The sequence below is a fragment of the Tupaia chinensis genome, unplaced genomic scaffold, assembly GCF_000334495.1.
Source record: "Tupaia chinensis unplaced genomic scaffold, TupChi_1.0 Scaffold000173_1, whole genome shotgun sequence".
Taxonomy (NCBI): Eukaryota; Metazoa; Chordata; class Mammalia; order Scandentia; family Tupaiidae; genus Tupaia; species Tupaia belangeri.
In genome coordinates, this window is record NW_006159648.1 from 1,403,972 (window position 1) to 1,426,379 (window position 22,408).

General features: G+C 38.6%; 1 protein-coding gene across 10 annotated transcripts in view; it reads left to right on the top strand.

Annotated features, from left to right (window-relative positions):
• ADGRL3 (adhesion G protein-coupled receptor L3) overlaps positions 1-22,408 on the top strand; it is a 609,531-nt gene that overhangs the window by 16,390 nt on the left and 570,733 nt on the right. For 9 of the 10 annotated variants that reach the window (XM_006146256.3, XM_006146257.3, XM_014586938.2 and 6 more), the window contains exon 2: positions 6,766-6,969. The exons of the other annotated variant lie outside the window; for it this stretch is intronic. In XM_006146256.3, the coding sequence (XP_006146318.1) occupies positions 6,766-6,969 (204 nt within the window). The remainder of the gene's footprint in view (positions 1-6,765; positions 6,970-22,408) is intronic. 10 annotated transcript variants of the gene reach the window in all.

Consider the following 22,408-nt stretch of genomic DNA (forward strand, 5'->3'; position numbering starts at 1 on the left):
ATACTGAAGGGTAAGTATTTTGTATCGCACAGATACTAGTGGAAGGCAAAGTTGAGTATGTAGGTTAGGGTCATAGCTATTTTAGGATTCATTTTAAAATCTACAAGGATCATATTAGCTAACTAACAAACATGGTAAAATGTTACCTAAAAAGACAAAAATAGGAGCCGGCAAGTGGCATGGTTGTTAAGGGCACTGGACTCCTACATGACCCATCTTGGTTCGAGTCCCAGACCTGGTGGCTTGCATTCTCTCTCTCTCTCTCTCCCCCCCCTCCCTCCCTCCCTCACTCCCTCCCTCACTATCACTCTGTCCCTCTCTGGTCAAATGAAAATAAATAAGAATAAAGGACCAAAATAAATGACCTGGGAGAAACGTCCTTAGCATATGAAAGTTAAGTCACTTGTAACACAGGTAAATATGGCCAGGTGGGTTTGTTCCAAGCATTTTTCTCATAGTAGAGGTATCTTAGAACTGTAGCCCATTGTTTTATTTAGATTCTGTGCTCACTGCTATAATCAATATCTCTTTAGAGAAAGAAGCTGAATAATTGACTGAATTACATAAGTACTCAATAAGGAGACAGAAAACAGAAATAGCTGTACTTGATCAGAAACAATGCTTACTTAATATAGTTTTTAATTGTTTAAAAACCGGTATTGTCTCTGAAAGCATAAACCATTGAATTCTGAAATTCTTGCTGTTTATTTCAATTGTATATTTCAGTTAACATGAAAATTCTGCTATGGCTATCAGAAGAACACATACTCTTAAATACTCATTATTTTGCCTTTTCTTACTTGTTGCCCTATAAACATCTACAACCTACATTCTGAAACCTGGATGTTCTGGTGGCCTTTAACTTTGGGACACTATACGTGAAATAATATTTTGATCATTTTAGTAGTTTTGTTTAAAAGGCTTTTCCCAGTAGGGCACTTGTACTCAAGGAAGAGAGATAGAGAGATTGAGAGAGGGAAAGTGAGAGATCACCCCCTGAGGGGATGACCAGATTGTAATCTCTTCTTCTCCAGTATCCTCTTGGGATTTGGGGCATGCATACACATGTGCCTAGTGTGATTTTCCAGCCACAGATCTGGGACTTGACCTATGGTCAACCATGTGGGAGTCCAGCTCCTTAACCACCACACCTCATCTGGCCTCTCATCTTAGTACTTATAAGATGATGGTTTTTATATCTCACACTTGTTTCCCAATAAACCAGAATCAAAGTATTTACAAGGTAAAGACATATAAATATGAAGTAGTCTTGTAAAAGATTTAGATACAATATCTATTTTATTTTCTGAATATTTAATTGTGTTTATTATTATTTTTAAAATTTGCTTCAGGGCATATGCATTCACCAAAGAGAGAGAGAAAATGAAAATGCAAAGCCACCAGATCCAGGACTTGAACCATGGTCAGCCATGTGGTAGTTTAGTGTCTTCACCACCACACCACCTGCTGGTCCCACAGCAATCTCTCTTATGTTATTTATGATGAGTATTATATATTATCTATGATTTAAAAAATACTCATTTTCAATGAAAGCCTTCATTGTATATTGCAATTTTTTAAAAAAGATAAGAATGAAATTTAACTTTCCCTGAAGACGGCTGGAAAGAACCAGACACATTAGCTTTATCTTCACATCCTGTGTCAGAACCAAAATTACCTTCAAAACATCTCAAAATGACATACAGTCACTTAAACCTGTGGTCTTGACTGGCGATGGGAGACTGACCCTGGGAGTAGTTTGCCTCCAAATTTGTCACTTAATGCTGCAACAAGCTGGAGTATTTTTTTCATAGTTAATTTGAAAGAAGCTTTTTTTTCCTCAAGGATCTAGAGAAGAAAAGAGACATTTAGGATGTAAAAGCTCTCTTCACATGTCTGTAGAAAAGTATTTCCAGGGAAGAACTTAATTTGTTTTTAGAACTCAGTATAGAATTCAAACAGATGGTGGGACAATGCCAGGATTCAGATACCACCTTCCATGACTCAAAGAAACATGCAGCTTTTAATACAGTTGTGCCCCAAGGATGTGGTGCATTTCTGATCATGACCTCTTCTCATGAAGCTTGGGAGGATTCTAGCAGAGATGCTTGACTTCCTCTTCTAGGTTTCTAATGGAATACCAGACATAACTGTGATGTTTATCTAGAACACTTATTTTTATAATAACTTCATGAAGACAAATTGGATTTATATTTATAACTCAAATAAATATTTCTCTGGAAATCATACAGTTTCAAATGTAATATATACAAGTTTTTTAAAACAAAAGTTAAGCTTTCAGCCCTGTTTTCATAGCCTTTCTATATGAAGGCAATCTAAGGGCCCCTCCTGTTTTGCTGCCAATGATTAGTGGCCCTGGATTCCTTTTACAGGGATGATGAGATCTCTACATGGGAGTAGAAACTGAGATAGGAACTTAGATGAGAGGATGCTGGATGAATGGTCGTCAAGAGACTCCAGATGCACAGAACATTTTAGAGTCTAATGTCTTCCCGTTTAAAAGTCTGCTTAATCTGGTATTTTATATTCTTAAATCTCACTCCATGAAATTAATTTTTTTCCCTGAACCGAGTGTACTCTGTGTAGGTCTCCAATAGTTTATTTTCTAGTTCTAGTAGGCACATGTTCTTTTTCCTTCTTTATGACAGGAGTCTTTTATGTAGATAGAGACACTATCATATTTCTCAGTTGATACTTGATTCCATTGTATACGCATTTTAGTATTGATTGAGATTCTCTGCCTACTCTTAGAAATGGGCCGTTCCTGACAATAATTGATCTCTAGAAAAGATCGCCCTTCCCACATCTGTCCATGTCCTGCTCTAGTCTACCTTCAAAAGAGTTTAATTGTTCTAAACAGATGCTTCATTGTCCCCAAACTAACCTCATGACCCTGGTTCACAAAAGCTCATGGTTTTGTTTCCCTTCCCAACCTCATTCTGGACTTCTTTGCTCCTTGATCACGGTACCTAGCCACATTGACCATTCTGCTGCTTCTGGAACAAACCAGGATGGTTTGAGCCTTGAGGCCCTTGCACTAACCTGAAATATTTTTTGTGCCTGTTTTTAATTTTTTTAAAAAAATTTTATATGACTCACAACCTCAGATCTCACTGCAATCTATTTCAATTTTACCCCTATATTTTCTGTTTTGCATATTACTCTGAATTTTCTGAAGATCACTCATATGGTATTAAAAAATTATCTATTTTTATTTTCCCTATTTCCTTCACTAGATGTGCCATTCCTTAAAGTAGGTGTGTGGTCTGTTTTGTTCGCCAAGTTCTCTAGCCCCTAAAAAAGGACAAATGGGAACTCAGTAAATATTTGTTAATGGAATGGACAAATAAGCACATTTCTGTCTCTCCAAATGTGCTGTTGTTACCTTGACTAAATCTTCGTGCTTTATAAGGACTGAACCTTGTAGGATAACATGTACTGATAAGCTTTCGCTAATTTTCTTACGTAGAGTAGTTATAAAGTTGTTTGGAACAGCATGCTTGCAGGTATTCCTGTAACAAATATTTAAAAATTAAGTCTCATTGTCATTTTGGGCAGTGAGGAGCTATTTTAGACATCAAAAATCAATAAAGATGGCACTAGAGTGGACCATCAAAAAGCAATTAGTGATGATGAATGGTCGTCAAGAGACTCCAGATGCACAGAACATTTTAGAGTCTAATGTCTTCCCGTTTAAAAGTCTGCTTAATCTGGTATTTTATATTCTTAAATCTCACTCCATGAAATTAATTTTTTTCCCTGAACCGAGTGTACTCTGTGTAGGTCTCCAATAGTTTATTTTCTAGTTCTAGTAGGCACATGTTCTTTTTCCTTCTTTATGACAGGAGTCTTTTATGTAGATAGAGACACTATCATATTTCTCAGTTGATACTTGATTCCATTGTATACGCATTTTAGTATTGATTGAGATTCTCTGCCTACTCTTAGAAATGGGCCGTTCCTGACAATAATTGATCTCTAGAAAAGATCGCCCTTCCCACATCTGTCCATGTCCTGCTCTAGTCTACCTTCAAAAGAGTTTAATTGTTCTAAACAGATGCTTCATTGTCCCCAAACTAACCTCATGACCCTGGTTCACAAAAGCTCATGGTTTTGTTTCCCTTCCCAACCTCATTCTGGACTTCTTTGCTCCTTGATCACGGTACCTAGCCACATTGACCATTCTGCTGCTTCTGGAACAAACCAGGATGGTTTGAGCCTTGAGGCCCTTGCACTAACCTGAAATATTTTTTGTGCCTGTTTTTAATTTTTTTAAAAAAATTTTATATGACTCACAACCTCAGATCTCACTGCAATCTATTTCAATTTTACCCCTATATTTTCTGTTTTGCATATTACTCTGAATTTTCTGAAGATCACTCATATGGTATTAAAAAATTATCTATTTTTATTTTCCCTATTTCCTTCACTAGATGTGCCATTCCTTAAAGTAGGTGTGTGGTCTGTTTTGTTCGCCAAGTTCTCTAGCCCCTAAAAAAGGACAAATGGGAACTCAGTAAATATTTGTTAATGGAATGGACAAATAAGCACATTTCTGTCTCTCCAAATGTGCTGTTGTTACCTTGACTAAATCTTCGTGCTTTATAAGGACTGAACCTTGTAGGATAACATGTACTGATAAGCTTTCGCTAATTTTCTTACGTAGAGTAGTTATAAAGTTGTTTGGAACAGCATGCTTGCAGGTATTCCTGTAACAAATATTTAAAAATTAAGTCTCATTGTCATTTTGGGCAGTGAGGAGCTATTTTAGACATCAAAAATCAATAAAGATGGCACTAGAGTGGACCATCAAAAAGCAATTAGTGATTTTTTTTTTTATTTTTACAAATTTTTTTGTCTTACAACTCGTTTCCTTCTTTGCCCATATTTTGTTCATCCTGTCAAAATGGCAGTTAGGAGGGTCAATAGGTGATGTGGTGGTTAAGGTGCTAGATCACCACATAATTGACCATAGTTTGAGTCCCCTGGCAGCTTGAAACTCACACCAAGTGTGTGTGTGTGTGCACAGCCAAAATCCCAGGATGAGAAGGGATTGTGGCATGGCTGTTCCCCCTTGGTGGGAAGCAGGGTGATTTCTCACTTTCCTTCTCTCTGTCTCTTTCCAGTGAGTGCGCAAACCCCATGGCAAAAACCTATTAAAAAAGAAGGGGGGGCATTCAAGATAGCTTTTGCCTAGATGCCTTAGTAAAAACATATTACTATGAATTCCAATAAAAATAATAGTGTGGGGTAATTTCTGGGATTTAAGTTGTGAGTTTTTTTAATAGGTGGATGATTTGCAGATTTCTTAATATGACTTTTTTTTCTATAAACGGTTTCATTTTGTGTTATCTGGAAAGGGTATGTTTCTCCTCATTGTTTCACAGATACTTTCTGTGTCAAGAAATTATACCAACACTGTATAAACTTGCAGTTTTAAAAAGAGTACCAAATTATCTTGCATTACTGCTTTTCTTAGTTTTTCTTCCTGTTTAATGTTAGAGGTATAACATGATTAATGTTTTTAACTATGCATGTTATAATTTGTTAAAAATATTTGTGTAAAGCAAATTTTCTCTTTGTAAGCTCTTCCTTTCTGTCAGCAGGTAAATTTTCATTATCATTACTACTAACTGCGCTAGTTGAAACTAGTGTGGAGAAATGTGAATGTCATGTATCAATTGACGGGGGGGGGGAGGGGAACCTGTAATTAAATAGCTCTGGTTTCCATAACATGTAATGTATGACTGTTTTCTAAATTATTTTTTCAAATCACATGTGTACAATTTTATTTCCTCGTTATTGTCTTGGTCTCCCATATTTATTCATTTATGTAATATGTACCATTTGTCAGTAAAATCACTGTGTATGTAAATGGCAAAAATGTATGTATATCCTTTTCTCCTTAATATCCACCACAGATCTTAATACAGCAATCTCAAAAAATGTTAAACAACCTGAAAACATATAAATAAATATAAAGCAATCCATATAAGTGTAGCCCTACACCACATAAAACCAAATAAACAAACAAAAACATCCCCTCACCTTTCTGAAACATTTCTGTACCCGTTATTCACTTACCAAGTTTTTATTCTGTGAAACTTAAATTCAGTAACCAACATTTTTATTTACACTTATATAGATATTTAGTGCCCATAATGTATATCAGAATGCTGTGAATCTGTGAAAATATAAGTAATATTTATATTTTTTCAGGTAGCTTATTCTTTCGTTAATTATGCCTGATTATGTAATCATTGTTAGGGATGAGGATGAGGTGTCTCCTTAATTAACATAATGTTGGGTTAGTTAATGTGGTAGTTAAGACTCCAGGTCCAACATGGCTGACTCCATGCCTGGAGTCCAGGCTGAAAAACAGGCCAGGCAGAGGTGCTGCGTGCCCAAAATCTTGAGAGAAGAATAGAGGAGAAGGGATTGCTGCATGGCCATCCCCCCTGGGAGATGATTTTTCACTTTCCCTCTCTCTCTGTCTCTCTTTGGTGAATGTAGGCACTCTATGGAAAAATAAATAAATCAATAAAAATGACATTTACGTGGCACAGTGTCACGCTAGGGACCAGGAGGGAAGCTGTCTTCAGCTCTGGGTTATCCGGGTGGGGCGTGGGGTGGCCAAAGTCCTGGCCTGTAGCAAAGAGCAGCCTTGGGAATTGCCTCTCCCTGGGCCCCTCTGTGTGGCCTGAGCCGAGCAGGGTCTGATGGTGCGCCCTGCGGTCCCCGCAGGTGGCAAGCACAACGAACGACATCCAGCCCTTGCTGCTTCGCTGCGACATGCCGAGCGCAGCCCAGGAGGCGCTCAGCCACCAAGACATCTCCTTCAGCAGCCAGCTGCAGAGCGCGCCGCTGCTCATCGCGGACAAGGGCCCCGTGGAGCGTCCAGAGGAGGTCGTGGTCCAGGTGCCCAAGGAGCACAGATTGCAGCCCAAGGTGCGGCCAGCGGTGGGGCTCGAGGGCTGGGGGTGGTGGGGAGGGGACTCCTGGGAGGCCCATCCCAGCCAGTGCTCCAAATTTTTAAATCCTCGCTTATGTTTACGCTGTGTCCCCTCTTGGTGGTTGATGTTTCCACTTAGTGATACCCTAGACAGTCATTTTAGCAGTGCATGCTCCTGCTCCATGAGAGCTTCCTTTTAGTTTGATATGTTTGGTTTCAATGTTTTTTTATTGGACTTGAAATGGTTTTGCCTTATCACAGGAAATTCAAATTTTTGGTGACAATTTCAACTATTGTGAAATTAGAGTGGATGTGAAAGATACATTTTAACATCTCTGATCATCATCTTGTCTGAAAAATTTTTTTTTCATCACTGGAAACTACCCAACATTTTTAGAAAATTATTACTAAGATGCCAGGTTTAAGATGTGGGTATAGTCATTTAAAGCACTAAACCTAGTAGAAAAAGATAGTTTCAGAAGCAATCTAATTTTCTTGTGAAAATGTTGGGATGTAAGATGGCGTCTGCATCTGATACCACAGTGAGTGTGACATCTAGCCCGTGAAGCTCCAGTGAGGAGCATTATTTCATATGTACACAAAATTCGGTTCTTTTTTCATCATTACTTTGTGTCTTAGTTCATTTTTATGTTGCTAACGGAAGTCCCTGAGACTGCACAATTTATAAAGAAATTGAGGTTTATTAGACTCAAGATTCTGGTGGCTGGAAGGTCAACAGGTATGAACTGACATCAGTTTAGGCAATGTGGCTGTCAGAGGCAGAGAGATTGTAGGTGGAGAGCGAGGGAAAGTGAGCTGCATGGAGCTCTCTTTTATAACAACATTCTCTTGTGACAACTAACCTCTCATTATCACAGCTACAACTCGTTCAGTTCTGCAAGACAACATGATCACACTCTTAAGACTGGTGCCTTCATGATCCAATCACCATGACCCAATCAGTCACCACACATGGAGATCAAATTTCAAAACATGAAACTTTGTGGGATAAACCATTTTCCAAGTTATAGCACTTTATATTTTATTTTTACATAATATTTCAGCAATTTCACTTTACTTTTTCTCACAAAACTTAATATAGACACTTGCATCCATGTAATTTCTCCTAAGTGGTATAATATTTATCATTTTCTTTTGTGTTCCACAACATGGAAATTGCTGGGTAGCATTTGGCTATAGAGAATCATGAATATAAAGTCTTCCATCAAAACACAGTTATCTAGGCCAGCCTATAGCCTGTAGTAGTTAAAAGAACTAGATCCCATGTAGCTGGCCATGGTTCTAACTTCAGGCCTAGAGGCTTGAAAAACATACCAGGTGTGCTCCAAATCCCGTCAGGGTGGAGAAATGAAGAAGGGATTGCTGCGTGACAGGGTCCTGTTGGGGATTCACGCGCTTGCTTGCTTTCTCTCTCTCTCTCTCTCTGTTTCTCTGTCTCTCTGGTGAGCAATGTGCCTTCTGGCAGTGAAAACATACACACACACACACAGTCACCCTTTCTACTCACTAATCCTTTGAAGAGAATATATATACAAGGAACATGGAAAGAGGAATATGAAACATCCCTACATTAGCTGAGCTTATGTTCACTATGGAAGTCTCTAGCAGAACAGGTTGTGATACTGTGTTTGGGTCAGTGATGAAGAAAGTGCCACATAAATGCAGTTGAGATTTTAAAAGGGAAACAAACTCTTCTGTTACTGCAGCCACATGGGAAGTGAGCATCTGGGGGCCTTTGCCATCACAGTGCCTCTGTCTTCTCAGTGATATGGGCCAGTTAATGACCTTGAGTCTTTTTATTCAAATGAGCTTTTCATCCTTGGTGGTCGTGGGTGGTGGGCAGCAGTGGTGACAGGCAGCCAAGGGTGGGTGAGTGCGTACCCTCCACAGAAGCTTGAGTGGACGTCAACATGTTCTGAACGTTTCAGGGCAATGTATGGTAGACAATCGTTAGCAACTTTGTTTTCCCCTTTCTGCTTTGTTTTGCATTATCTTTTCAAACCGATAATCCTCTGAACTGACTGCACTGATTTTTTTTTTTTAATTTCTAGAATAAGCATCAATAGTCACAAACATTTCATTATAACTTTGTTTCTTGATTTACATCATAAAATAATATTAAAATAATACTGTTCAGTCTACACTAATATTTATAATTGCATCAGAATTTTTAATATGAAGGAAAAAGAAATTCAAAATGATATATAACTTTTGAGTAGGGCTTAAAACTAGATCAGTAAATAACATAAACACAACAGTTTTGTCTTCTGGTAAAAACTTAGACTATCCATCGATCAGAGGAATTTTTCCTATAGAAGCTAAGAAGTTGGCTGAATTTAACCATTTGCCTGTTTTTAGACTTTTTTTTACATTGCCAGTTTAGGTTTTGTTTTATCTATGGCAGGTAATGTAGTCGTGGCTTTTAAATCATCCTCTCAAGTTACAATAAGAAAATTGCACTGTATTCTTTTTTGGACAGAGACAAAAATGAGGGTACAAGCAGATTGTGCGTGGTCTCATAAATGGAGACTGGGGTGACATCTTGTGATGTAAAAGGAGCTTACAGAATCATGTGAATCTGTTAGGATAAGATGAGACTTTTTGAAACTTGCTTTTCTGCAACAATAATTTTATCAGTGAGACAGAGAGTGACTGATGTCATCTGAGTGTGTACCACGCAGAAAGAAGAAAGAAGAATGAGTACGTATTACAGGGCCTTAATCCTTCCCAGTACAGAAGGCAGTATGTGCACGGAGGGTGCTTCGACAGGTATTCAGAATGAAATTGAAGTAGGAGATATCACATTATCTTCAGCTTTTTAAATGAAAAAAACACAGAGGGATTCAAATAAGAAAATGTTAGTGAACTTGTTTTCTCCCCTCTGCCACTGTCCTCAACCTGCTATAGAAATAAATTACTTTAAGAATATAATACTTGGGACCAGCAGATAGCGTGGCAGTTAAGGGCACTGGACTTCCACATGGCTGACTAAAGTTTGAGTCCCAGACCTGGTGGTTTGTTTTCTCACTTTCCCTCTCTCTCTGTCCCTCTCTGGTCAAAGTAAAATAAATAAAGTTAAATGAAACTTTAAACAAATACATAACACTAAAAAATAAAGATAAATTATAAAGGTTCATATCAATTAAGTCTGTTTTTGTTTTGTTTTGTTTTGTTTTGTTTTGTTTTTGGTTTGGTTATTTGCTTCTTCCCTAAGCAAAAAAAGACAGAGACAGAGAGACAGTCATCCTAACAGAGTCTTGATGCAGCTGTCCTCCCTCAGCCTCCACCAGCCCTAGATCATGGGCATGCACATAGGCAGTGTGTTCAGAGAAGTCTCTGGATACAAACCTGGAACCTTCCTATATAAGGTGGCCTCACAGAGCATTGATTGCATTATCACTGCACCACTGCCCAGTCCCAAGTCAATCTTTTTCTTTTTTTTCTTTAAGAGTGTTTTGCCATATGGCATGTGCTCTTGCTAGAGAGTCAGAGACAGACACAGTGAGAGAGAAAGTGAGAAATCCCCCCTCAGGGGTGATGGCCATGCTATAATACCTTCTCTTCCATTTTATCCTGGAATCCTGGGCTCCCATGCCTATGTGCCCGGTGTGATTTTCAAGCCAACGGGTTCAGGACTCAAACCACAGTCGGCCATGTGGGAGTCCAGTGACAGAACCGCTTTGCCATCTGCTGGCCCCACAATTTTTCATTGAAAAATAAACTTGATACCACTTTTTAAAATACCCTTTGTATGTTGTATAGATAGCTAACAAGCATGTACAAACCCAACAGACACATTCATAACAACAAAACCCCTGTTACTGGTTTGAAATTAAACTTTGCCCTTTCCTGCCTTCTAATTCATTTGCCTCTTGATAACTAATAGCACTTGAGAGGCAATGAGTGTTTGGATTCATACAAATTAGGACTACAACAGCAAAGCATAAAGAATTAAAAAAAAATCTAAGATAAGTTTCTCTTTAGCATATTAAGGCAGAAAGACATCTAAGGGCAGATTGCCCAGTTAATGACTAGATATCAAGACTTCCCAGGGAAGCTAAAGGAATGTTAATGTGGCTTTTTTAATCAGCATATTTCTTGCTTTATTTGTGATTTTCATGCAGATGCATGGAAAGTTCATTGAGAGGATCTACACATAAGCCTCCTACAGGAAACAGAGTAAGCCAGGTCCATGAGCAGGCAGAATACTCCATTTAATTTTCTGATGATTTTAAACAGGAGTCAGCCTTTAAAATTAGTTTGTGTTATGAAATAACAGAAATGGAGATTTCTTCATTCATTCTGTACTTGTTTATTTTTTTTCAACAACATTGGATAGAACACAGATGCATGCTCTATCCAATGCCAGGAAGACAAAGGTGGAAAACTCATGAACTTTGACCTGTCAGTAGTTCTATTGGAATAGACAGAGAGAGTCCGGTGTGGTAAGTGCATTTGTACCCAAATAAGCAAGAGTTTTATTTGTAAAAAAAAAAATAGTAATTAGGGCAAGTTTGTGTTTGTGTGTGTGTGTATTTGAGGGAGAGCACTAAATGAAGGAATAACGTTTTAAGAATTATTTATTTTATTATTATTTAGTTTGCTATAGGGCAACAGACAGACACATACCTATGTGAGAGTCCAGCACCTTAACCATCATGCCACCTGCTGGCCAGAAGGAGTAACATTTTAAGAATATGTAAATCTTACAGATGTCTAAGGTTTCTTGAGTACTAAACCATAGATAACAGGAAATAATATCAGGGCGTTTTTTCCCACGGGACTTTTTCTTCAGGTCTTTGTCTTTCCAAAAGCTTTCTTTACTCATTGTCATTATAAGTGGCTATCTACCGGAATCCTCTACCACTCCTCCGAGTCACAGCAACAGCTGTCAACTAGCACTTGCTTTCTTGCCTCTTGGTTCAAATCTCCATGAAAAGGAGTTTAACCTCATTGGGTTAGACCAGTATTCCTTCTCTGATGATTAAAGTCATTGGCCATTGCATGACCCAAGGCCCAGACAGTAACAGTTGCATAGCTGAAGTGGTACTAGCAACATCTATTGCGGTGGGGAGCAGAGTGCTGTGGAGCATGTACAAGGGTTATCTACCAGGTGTGGACGGGGCAGAGAAGGTGCTCCTGAAGATAAAAGGGAGCCTTAGCTGCAAGTTGAGAAGTAGTAGTTAGCCAACCCCAGAGATGGAAGGAAAATATACTGTTACAGGCAGAGTACATAGCAATAGTGCTCATCCAGTATGCTCAGGGCATAGAAGTCCAAAAAGTAACTTTTGGATATCAGTCTAAAAACGATCTAGAAAAGGGAAGGTCAAAGATCTGATTACGAAGAGTATCTTATAGCGTTATGAGGAGTTTGGCATTTTTCTGATAGCAGACAGGAAAAATTAAGTTGATCTTAGAGGAATGTGAAGATTAAAGGAGAGGCTTCAAAATGAGATGGGGAGTTTATTATAGGGATTCAGATAAGGTCTAGGAGTTTGTGATATTAGTAGCCTTGAGTCAAGGAGCGAGTGACAGCAGTGATGATAAGGACCAATAGGCGGGATTTAGAGATCCCTCATACATGTGATTAAGACAAGAGGAAACCAAGTTTATGGCTTGAGAGATTGCACAATGAATGACTGTACCATTCGCTGAGATAAGAAAGATAAGAGAAGATGGAGAAGGTTGGTAAGGAATGATGGCGTTGTTAACCAAAGGTTTACGTATTGAGTAGAAATCCAACTTTCGGGCTCCATGTGTAAGGATCCATAGTGTAAATATAATATACAAGTCTTGAAGAAAAGTATTGTCAAATAGTATTTGTGAACATAATTTATTCTCATTGAAAAGTTTAAAAGACAGTAATATTCTTCACCAGGGAGATTGTTTTGGTCTAGATTATCACTTAGAGACCCTGAAACATAAGAACATCTGATGGGATTTTCATTCAATCCTTCCTTCTACTTCCAAGTAATACCTAGCAGAGCTGTATTGGAGCCAAGATTAGATCTGGATTTTGAGCTCTCGCATCTTGCTAGGTCTACATAGGTTTGGCATTCGTTCATTTTTCAGTACAGTATTTCATATCAAAATTAGGAAAGTAGCAGGACACCATTCTGCTTATATTTGTTCTCATTAACACTGTGTAATATAGAATGTACTTCAGTAGCATTATAACAGAAAACAATCTCCATGTGTCTTTTGAGAATTCCTTCAAAATGAACCTTGATTAATCTCTTACCTAATTAAAGCTGGTTATTAAAATAGTATATCCATTGATAGCAACATAAATAGATGCATTATCTCAAGGAAATGGTTAATGTTCTTGTTGGTTGGAAGTCTCAAAATAAAAGCTGTACTCAAAAAAAGCAAGTGCTTTCAGAGCTAGCAGGTGGCATGGTGATTAAGGTGCTGGACTCCCACATGGTCAATTGTAATTCATAAGGATCCATAGTGTAAATATAATATACAAGTCTTGAAGAAAAGTATTGTCAAATAGTATTTGTGAACATAATTTATTCTCATTGAAAAGTTTAAAAGACAGTAATATTCTTCACCAGGGAGATTGTTTTGGTCTAGATTATCACTTAGAGACCCTGAAACATAAGAACATCTGATGGGATTTTCATTCAATCCTTCCTTCTACTTCCAAGTAATACCTAGCAGAGCTGTATTGGAGCCAAGATTAGATCTGGATTTTGAGCTCTCGCATCTTGCTAGGTCTACATAGGTTTGGCATTCGTTCATTTTTCAGTACAGTATTTCATATCAAAATTAGGAAAGTAGCAGGACACCATTCTGCTTATATTTGTTCTCATTAACACTGTGTAATATAGAATGTACTTCAGTAGCATTATAACAGAAAACAATCTCCATGTGTCTTTTGAGAATTCCTTCAAAATGAACCTTGATTAATCTCTTACCTAATTAAAGCTGGTTATTAAAATAGTATATCCATTGATAGCAACATAAATAGATGCATTATCTCAAGGAAATGGTTAATGTTCTTGTTGGTTGGAAGTCTCAAAATAAAAGCTGTACTCAAAAAAAGCAAGTGCTTTCAGAGCTAGCAGGTGGCATGGTGATTAAGGTGCTGGACTCCCACATGGTCAATTGTAATTCAAGTCCTAGACCTGGTAACTTGCCTTCTCACTTCACACCCCAGACCCCTGGCTCTTTCTGGTCAAATAGAATAAAAATAAAATAAAATAAGTAATTTGTTAAAACAAAGCAAGTAGTTTCAACGTTGTCTGTCCCAGAGCACAATCACAAGGCTTACATACTGAACATAGGATGATGGTGTCATAATAAGCTGATAGGAGTGGGAAAATGGTGGTGAATGCTCGTTTGTTGGGTTATTCTAGTGTTATGATTTGGGAATGGAGCCAGTTCTTCTGTACACCATAAAATCACTACCTTGATTGGACAAGCCACAGGCAGAGGAATAAATGAACAGAGAGAGGGAAATATAAGGTGCTTTAAAACTAATAAGCCAGAACTCCTACATCTGGCAAATAAGGTTAGTAGGCAGCACATTTTCTCTTACCTCAAATCACGTCTCCACAGATGTCTTATCCTTAGGCCATAAGGAAGTCATATCAGTTTACCAGACAAATCATGCTCCCTTCCTACCACATGTTCGGCAAGTAGTATCTTCAGCTCAGCCCCAACATTTGATGTAAGGTTAAATAGGGTTGATTTTCCTCCATTTTTACTCACTTGGCCTGAATTTTGTTTAATGATAGCTCATACATGTGCATGAGAGAGAGAACCTTCAACAGGGTCTCATCACACCACAATCCCCCTTCTCAGCCCTCCAGCTTCTCAGGAGCTTGGGCTCTTGCACTCATGCCTGGAGTTATTTTCAGGTCAACCCAGGGATCTGAGCTTGCAGTTGGCCACGTGGCTTCCATCTCTGCAGTCCAGCATGCCACAGACTATGCCAGCTGGGTTGGAATCCTAGCCCTATTCTTGGGGGAATAAAGGCTATTCCTTCTGATTCTAAATTAGAGTTGTCTGAGAGTTTGTGTGGCTGTGTATATGCACGTGTGTGTGTACAGTCACAGAATATATTTTTCTGTTTTCACCTGGCATATCTGGTTACTGGAAAGTCTAAGACTGTTACTATGTTTATATCCGTGTTATTGAGATTGATAGTGAGTTATCCTTCCAGCATAGTCTCATGTTCTTACTCCCATTAGTCCTAAGATTTTAGAAAAGTTGGTTCTCATTTTGCTATTACATTACAGTCTGAGGTGTGTAGGTGAAGTCTTGGAATTCATTGGGAGGTAGGGAGATGAAAGAAATTGCGGCAGAAAAAAATAAAGATTAATGTTGCCACAGCAACAACAAAGAAAGCCCTCTGTTTTACAAGCTCAGCTTTCTGAATGTACCTCGTACTGCAGGAGAATAATATAATGTGGCCTTCAAAGTGCTGTGTTCGCTTTCTTGTTTTATATGACACTATAATATTATTTAAGATAAAAGCCCCTGTTCACATGTATTTGTATCTTTCAGTTGAGATTTTCCAGTTTAGAAAAACTTCAAGTCTAATTGGTATGCAAAAGACATCCTTTGCACATCACTCTTCAGCATTCTTATGTGCATCTAGGGTCATATAATGTTTTTATGTGGGAAGAAAGGTAATAGGCCTCTAGGGAAATAGGCCAGGTATTACGGCTTAAAAACAATGTTTGGTGGCCCTAAACATAATTTCCCAGAATTTCTTTAGGATCCTGTTTCTTTCCCAATTGGTATAAATACCAAAACAATGTATCCAATTAAAAACAAATGTGCCAATGAGTTTGGCCTTCCAGTATTTCCAGGAAAATGTGATAAACTGTCTTTTGTTTCTATTGGCATAAATTACCATTTATTTTCCCTCTCCACCTGAGAAGCATATGAGTAGCTTTTTAATATGCTTATTGAAATTATAGTTTTGGCTATTTTCCTGTTATAGAGAGTATGAATAATGAAAACTAGATGCCACACTTTGACATTTAGACCCAAACTTCTTCTGTCTCTGGAAACGAATTAAGAATCCATTTTGAATGGTTTCATTAATTCTTTGAGTTTCTGTCATGTTCTGAGAGCTGTCTATATGTAGTAGCGATTTTATATTACTGATTACAGGTACTTTTCAAAATAAGTCAATTACTAGAAAAATCCCTTCCTTTTCCTTCAATTCTCCTTAAACAGTGGATGGTAGTAAAAGAGCTCTGAAGTGTATACTAGACACAGAAAGCAAATTTCCATCATATTTATTGAAGCTTTACCTCAAAATTAAGATGGAACAGAAGGTGATGCTGTGCATAGAACATATTTTCATAGACTGCCTTATGCCCATGTGTTCAGGTTCTGCATTCCCCACTTGTTGGTCTATAGGATGAAAATGCAGAAATCTGGCCAGGTTTTCTTTTTTTTGTTTTTTATATCCATAGTTAATTAAATTGATGATCCCTCCCTCCCACAACTTTTACTTTAAAGAGGTTAGTCCTTTTTCTTGGTCCTTAGGCCTATGTTTCAGTCTTCTTCACCACTGTCTTTTTACTGCCACAGAAAGTCTGGTAGTATGGAACTGCAGGTGATTGATAGGCTTTTGAATCACAGAGGTCAGTGTTCAATCTCAGCCTTAACTGTTCATCAAGTCCCTTAACCAAGGCCAGGTACTTCAGTTTTTAAAATCTTTGTTATCACATCTATGTCTCATGGTCATAAAAATACACCCATTATTGTCGATGATTAAGTAAATACGTAAATATAGAAGGTAGGATAATGCATGTAGTTCTTGAGACTTAGAAGGGGTTCATTAATACTATTTATTCCCTCCCCCCTTTTTTTAAACTTGGTTTTATAATAATCATACCAGAAATGTATCATGAAAAATCTGTGAAGAATTTTCAATGAATTCAGTTATGTAATTGTTAATATTTCTATTTAGGTTAGGAAAGACAAGAAATAATGCTCTAAAATATTGGCTTTGTATTTTGGGCAAAGTCATGGTTCAGAGTTGGGTGATCGAATGGCAGGTCTAAATGTTTAGTTGAGAAAATAACTTACATATATGTTGTGCCTATAATGTGCACAGTATCCTTCATAAAGCTGTTTATTTCCTCCGGTCTATTGATGATGAGAGAGGAAGGATATAGGTAAACCAGGTGTACAATCTATTCTGTGATATGGTATCAATAAAATGCCATAATATTATAGTTTCAGGAAGATGGAAATGATATCTGGATATGAGATGGGAAGGGAAGATGAATAAATCTTTCTTAGATAAGGTGATAGTTTAATAACCTCTTGAAAAGTCTCTATGGTTATTCGCAAGCATAGATGAGAGGTGATAGAAATGAGTATTCTAAATGATTCACTTATGTGAATAAAGTTAGAGTTGGATAAAATTGGTATATTTTCATTCAACAGTGAATTGTCTGTTTTAACAGAGAAGGACATGAGGAAAGAAAGAGTGGGACAGGAAGTTTGAAAGGTAGGTTGTAGCCATCCTGTAGGGGGCTCTTAAATGTCAGGGTGAGACTTTGTACATAATTTTATCTGCAGAAGGGATTCTTTGGGAGCTCTTAATTAGGATTGTGGTGTAGAGCCTGCCAGGATTGTGTGGGGAAAGTTAGGATTGAGAGGGACTTGAAAGTAGAGAGATCAGTGAGGTCGTTGCAGCAGGGCAGAAGGTAATGAGTGTCTGAACTGGGGAGATTGCAGAGGGGCTGGAAAGGAGAGGAATGATGTGAGAGATACAGAGTGTTTAAATCTACAGTACGTGGCTGTTAATTGGATAGAGGAGGTGAGGTTGAGGGAAGCATCAAAGATGTCTGGGTGATTGGGTGGTACCATTCGTCGAATTGGGACATCAAGAGGAAACTTTGGCTTCTCAGAAAAAAATGGTGCATTTGGTTTTAGAAATGTTGAGTTAAGAGGTGTAGACTGAAAATGTAGACCTCCGTGTCAAGTGAAAAGTTATTGTGAACTATGGAAGTTGGGAACTTTCAGAATAGATATGATAAAGCCAGCAGAGTTGATAAGATGGGCAAATCAGAGAAGAGAATGAACAAGGACAGATCCTGGGGACACACATTTAGAAAAGAAAAAATATATATAAGCCATTAAAGGCGATCAAATTATGGCTAATGTTAATCCATAGACAGTTCATACATATGTAATAGGATGATGACAGAGCATGAGCTAAATGGATGAGAAAACGAGAGTGTTTTTGATTGTCACTGATAAATTACTGACTAAGTGACCTTTCTCGAATGCCCTATACGTAAGTAGAGCAAATAGGAGAGGATTAGGTTGGAGAGCACATGTGATGGAATTGGGGAAATATGACTAAGTTTGATAATCTTCTTCCATGTTAAAACTATATTACCTGTTCCTTTTTAGTTTTTATCATTGGTTAGTTTTAAATGATCAGGCTTAAGTAGTGGTAGAAGTGAACACATGCTTAAAAAATAAAATATTTTCTCCAGAGCCAACTGGTGGCATGCTGGTTGAGGTGGTTGGATCCCACATGGTTGACTGCAGGTCTGAGTCTGGGATTCCCAGCTTAAAAAATACACTGGGGGCATGTGCCGCTATGCCCAGAATTCCAAGAGGGGAATGGAGTAGAAGAGATTTCAGCATGATCACATCACCCCTGGGAGGTGCTGTCTCTGTCTCTTTCTGTGCATCTCTCTCTGGAGAGCACACACACTGTACAGCAATTTAAAAAAGAAAAGAAAAGAAAAGAAAAAATTTCTCTAACCCTCAACTTGTGTCACCTTCCTTCTCTATGTTGTGACACCCAGCTTTGACTTACTCTTTTGGCCCATACTCTGGGGTTGAGGTTCTGGACCAGAGAGGGCTGATGTGGGCTGGGCTCCCAAGGCTCTCTGGGTAGGCCAGGGATCATTGGGCCAAGCTTTATGGTGCGGGGATTCCTGTGACCCTGTGACATGTGCAGAGGAATGGCGCTCTGGGGCCTCAGATTGGAGTGGGGCTCGTGCCTGAAGGGCTTGGAGACCTCCCTGCCCAAGAGCAAAGCGGGAGCCGGGGTGAGGAGCAACCCTGATGGGGCCTCCCTTCCCCCGTTGCTGTCCCACTGATTATAAAGCTGGAGAAGCAGAAGGTGGAGAAAAACAGGATTCCTGAACATCAAAGCTCTGCGGAAGGAAGTGAAGCCAAGCTCAGGAAGCGGAAGAGCATCACCCTGGGATTTACCAGGGTCAGGAGGCGTGTCTGGGGGTGCTCTTTGGGAAGTCATTCAGCCAAAGGCCACCTGCGGGTTTGGGTCTCTGCGTTCAGCTTCAAGAACACGTGCAGAGGTGGGCCCCTGACACAGAGGTGGAGGAACCTAGCTACACCGAAAATCTTCAGGAGATTAGCTGAGTGGAGACCCCAGTGCACAAGGAGGATTGAGAACCGGGGAGACACAGCCTGCAGCCCGGAGATCGCGTGCCCGCAGTGCTCCCAGCCCACCGCAGCAGGTCAGCTCACCACAGGTCCCAGGGATGGTAACCCGCGCCAGAAGGACAAGACATCTAGAAGCGACCAGGGACCAGTGTCCTTTTCTCTGGCCCCAGGACCCCCTTTATTGGTGCCCCAAGCTATAGAAGACCTCACTTCCTACGTTTTAAAATCTTCTTCTCTGCATCTGCCTGCTCTTACTAGGAATGGGGAGCAGAGAAAGGGGAGACACTGGGAAAGAGAACCTAGATGATGAACCAGGCGTTGGGGATCAATTTCATTCACTAAGGAGGGATTTGGGAGTAGGAGTCGGGGGAGCTGGTTGGAGAGAAGGTCAAGTTAAATGATACACTTAATTTTCATCCCCTCACTACTCAGCCCTTTGTTCTTAAGGCTGGGATACAGGACATACATATGTATATACATACATATATATATATGTGTGTGTGTGTGTGTGTGTGTGTGTGTGTATACACATACATAAATATGTATATAATAAAAATAATAAATTTTTATTCAGGAATGTTGTGATGACTATATAAAATAAGTAAAGAAACGACGATATTTTGGAATCAGATTTGAAAATTAACAATGTTGCATGTTCTATAATATAATAAGTTGTAACTGGATGAATCAAAATATATTTTTATATAGTCTATAAGAAAAGAGTGAAGGCTTTAAAAACTACTTTAAAATTTCAGAATTATGCTATGGCAAAAAATATTTATTATTAATGATCCATTCATGAAAACTAGCTTTGAAGTATGAAAAAAGTAGCATTATTTGTAACATTTTAGTAGACACAAACATCTTTGCCCACCTTTATTTCTGTGTTAAAAGTAAACACATATTTATACTCTAAAAAAATTCAGGAGTTGAAAAACAGATTGATGTCTCAATTTCATTGAAACTGTTGGTCTTAAGAGTGTAATATATTCCCACAGTTTCACATCTTAAAGGAAAAATATGTATCTTTTTTACCTAATTTATTATTTGGTTTTATTTCTAATGAATAATATTATCTATCATGGGAAAATATTCTAGCAGAACAATTTATAAATGGCCTATGAAGTATTTTGTTGGTTTGTTTCTTACCTGTATTTTTTATTTTGTGGTACACAAAATTGTTTGTCATCTTAAACATCTATGAAGACATGGTATCACCGAACAGCTCCTGGTGGCCACCTGTTATGGCATGTATTCTGTCTTTAATTGGCATAAACCTAAGTACATAGCCATAGGCTTATGCATAACTATTACATAGTGGAATTGCAACACGGTAGAAATGGTGAGGTAACCCGTGGATAGCCTTCTACTGTAGATTAAATGGACATTTTGTTCCAATCTTGATTGTCGTTCAGAGAATCCTCTGTGGAATTTTTATGAGATGTTGAGGTTAATTTTAAAAGTTATTATTAGTTAAAAATTTCCAAGGTTTGGTTTTGGCTTTAATTTTTCATGCAGCAGTTTTTTTCCACTCTAGTAAAGACTGTGGTACTTTGAGTTGTGTGGCTTTTTAGGGGAAGGATGACAGTAACATGTCCTTGTAAACTTCTAAACTAAGCCTAAGTTGAAACTCATTGTCTGAGCCTTCCTACTTTAACAGCTTCACCTCTTACAATTTTTTATCCCTGAGCTGTACTTAGACTCCTCTTGCCTTAGGTTACATTGGATTCTTCATCCCCATGCCCTCTTCTCTTTTTTCTTTTTTTTTTTTTTTTTTGAGAGATTATTTGCTGTAGGGCACATGTGTTCGCCAGAAAGACAGAGACATAGAAAGTGAGAAATAACCCACACAAGGGGACTGGCCTCACTCCACTCTTCTCTTCCATTGTCTTCTCAGGATTTTGGTCTTGCGTGCAAATGCACCCGGCATGAGTTTAACCATGGGGTCTGAGAGTCAAACCGTGGTTGACTGTGTGTCCAGCAACATAACCATTATGCCCTCTGCTGAACCCCTGTACTGTTCTCTCCCTCTTGTTACCTTGGTAATTTCCAGTTATCTCTTAGCTGTCGGTACTTGTGGCACGAAGCAGTGTAATTTATTGATCCAGAGAATGGTTTGTTGGCCCAGAATGTCTGACTTCTAATCATACCTTACTTGCAAGATGTATGAGCTCACTCTGCTTTCATTCTCTAGTGTTTCTTTTTTTTTTTTTTAAGTAAGAATTATAGTAATATCTCACAGGTTGTTATGGGTCTTAGATGACTTAATCCACATCAATTACTTAGAAAGTCCTGTAGCATGTAGTAAACAGTAAGTATTAGTGATTCTGCTTCTCATTTGTTCTGTATTAGCCTATGGTCTCTAGTGCCACTTCTTCTGGGAAGCCTTTTTTGATCCCTGAAGGCTGAGATATGACAACACTACCAGGCCTTGTCTGTTCACTCCTCTGTTTTTCTTTAAAAAATCTTAAGAAACAGAGGGTCTATCTTTTGTATGTATGTCTTAAGCACTCAGGATTGAGTGTGCTGTGCAGAAGATACTCATGTTTGTTGAATGAGTAAATAAATCATTGGGACTTTTGAGAGATGTGCCGCCTTACGGGAGTGCATATCAATGCAATAGTAACCTGGATTGCTGGGTAATCTTTAACATGCAATCTGACAGGTCATGGAGCAGAAAGGTTCACAGATCAACATGCCTTGATTCTGGAATCTTGTGGTTTATTCTCTAGTAGGATATAAGAACAGAGCTTAAGGTAGTTGTATACAAATAGGATAGTATTGCATGGGGTGAAAGGACCACACCTTTTTTGTTTGTTTGTTTTAAATTTTTGCCATAGGGCACATGCACTTGCCAGAGAGAAAGAGAAAGAGTCAGAAGAGGGAAAGTGAGAAAGCAGCTCCCTTCCAGGGGAGATAACCATGCTGCAATCCCTTCTCCTCCATTCTTCTCTCAGGATTTTGGGCACACATGCACACACACTCAGCGTGTTTTTCAAGTCTGGATTG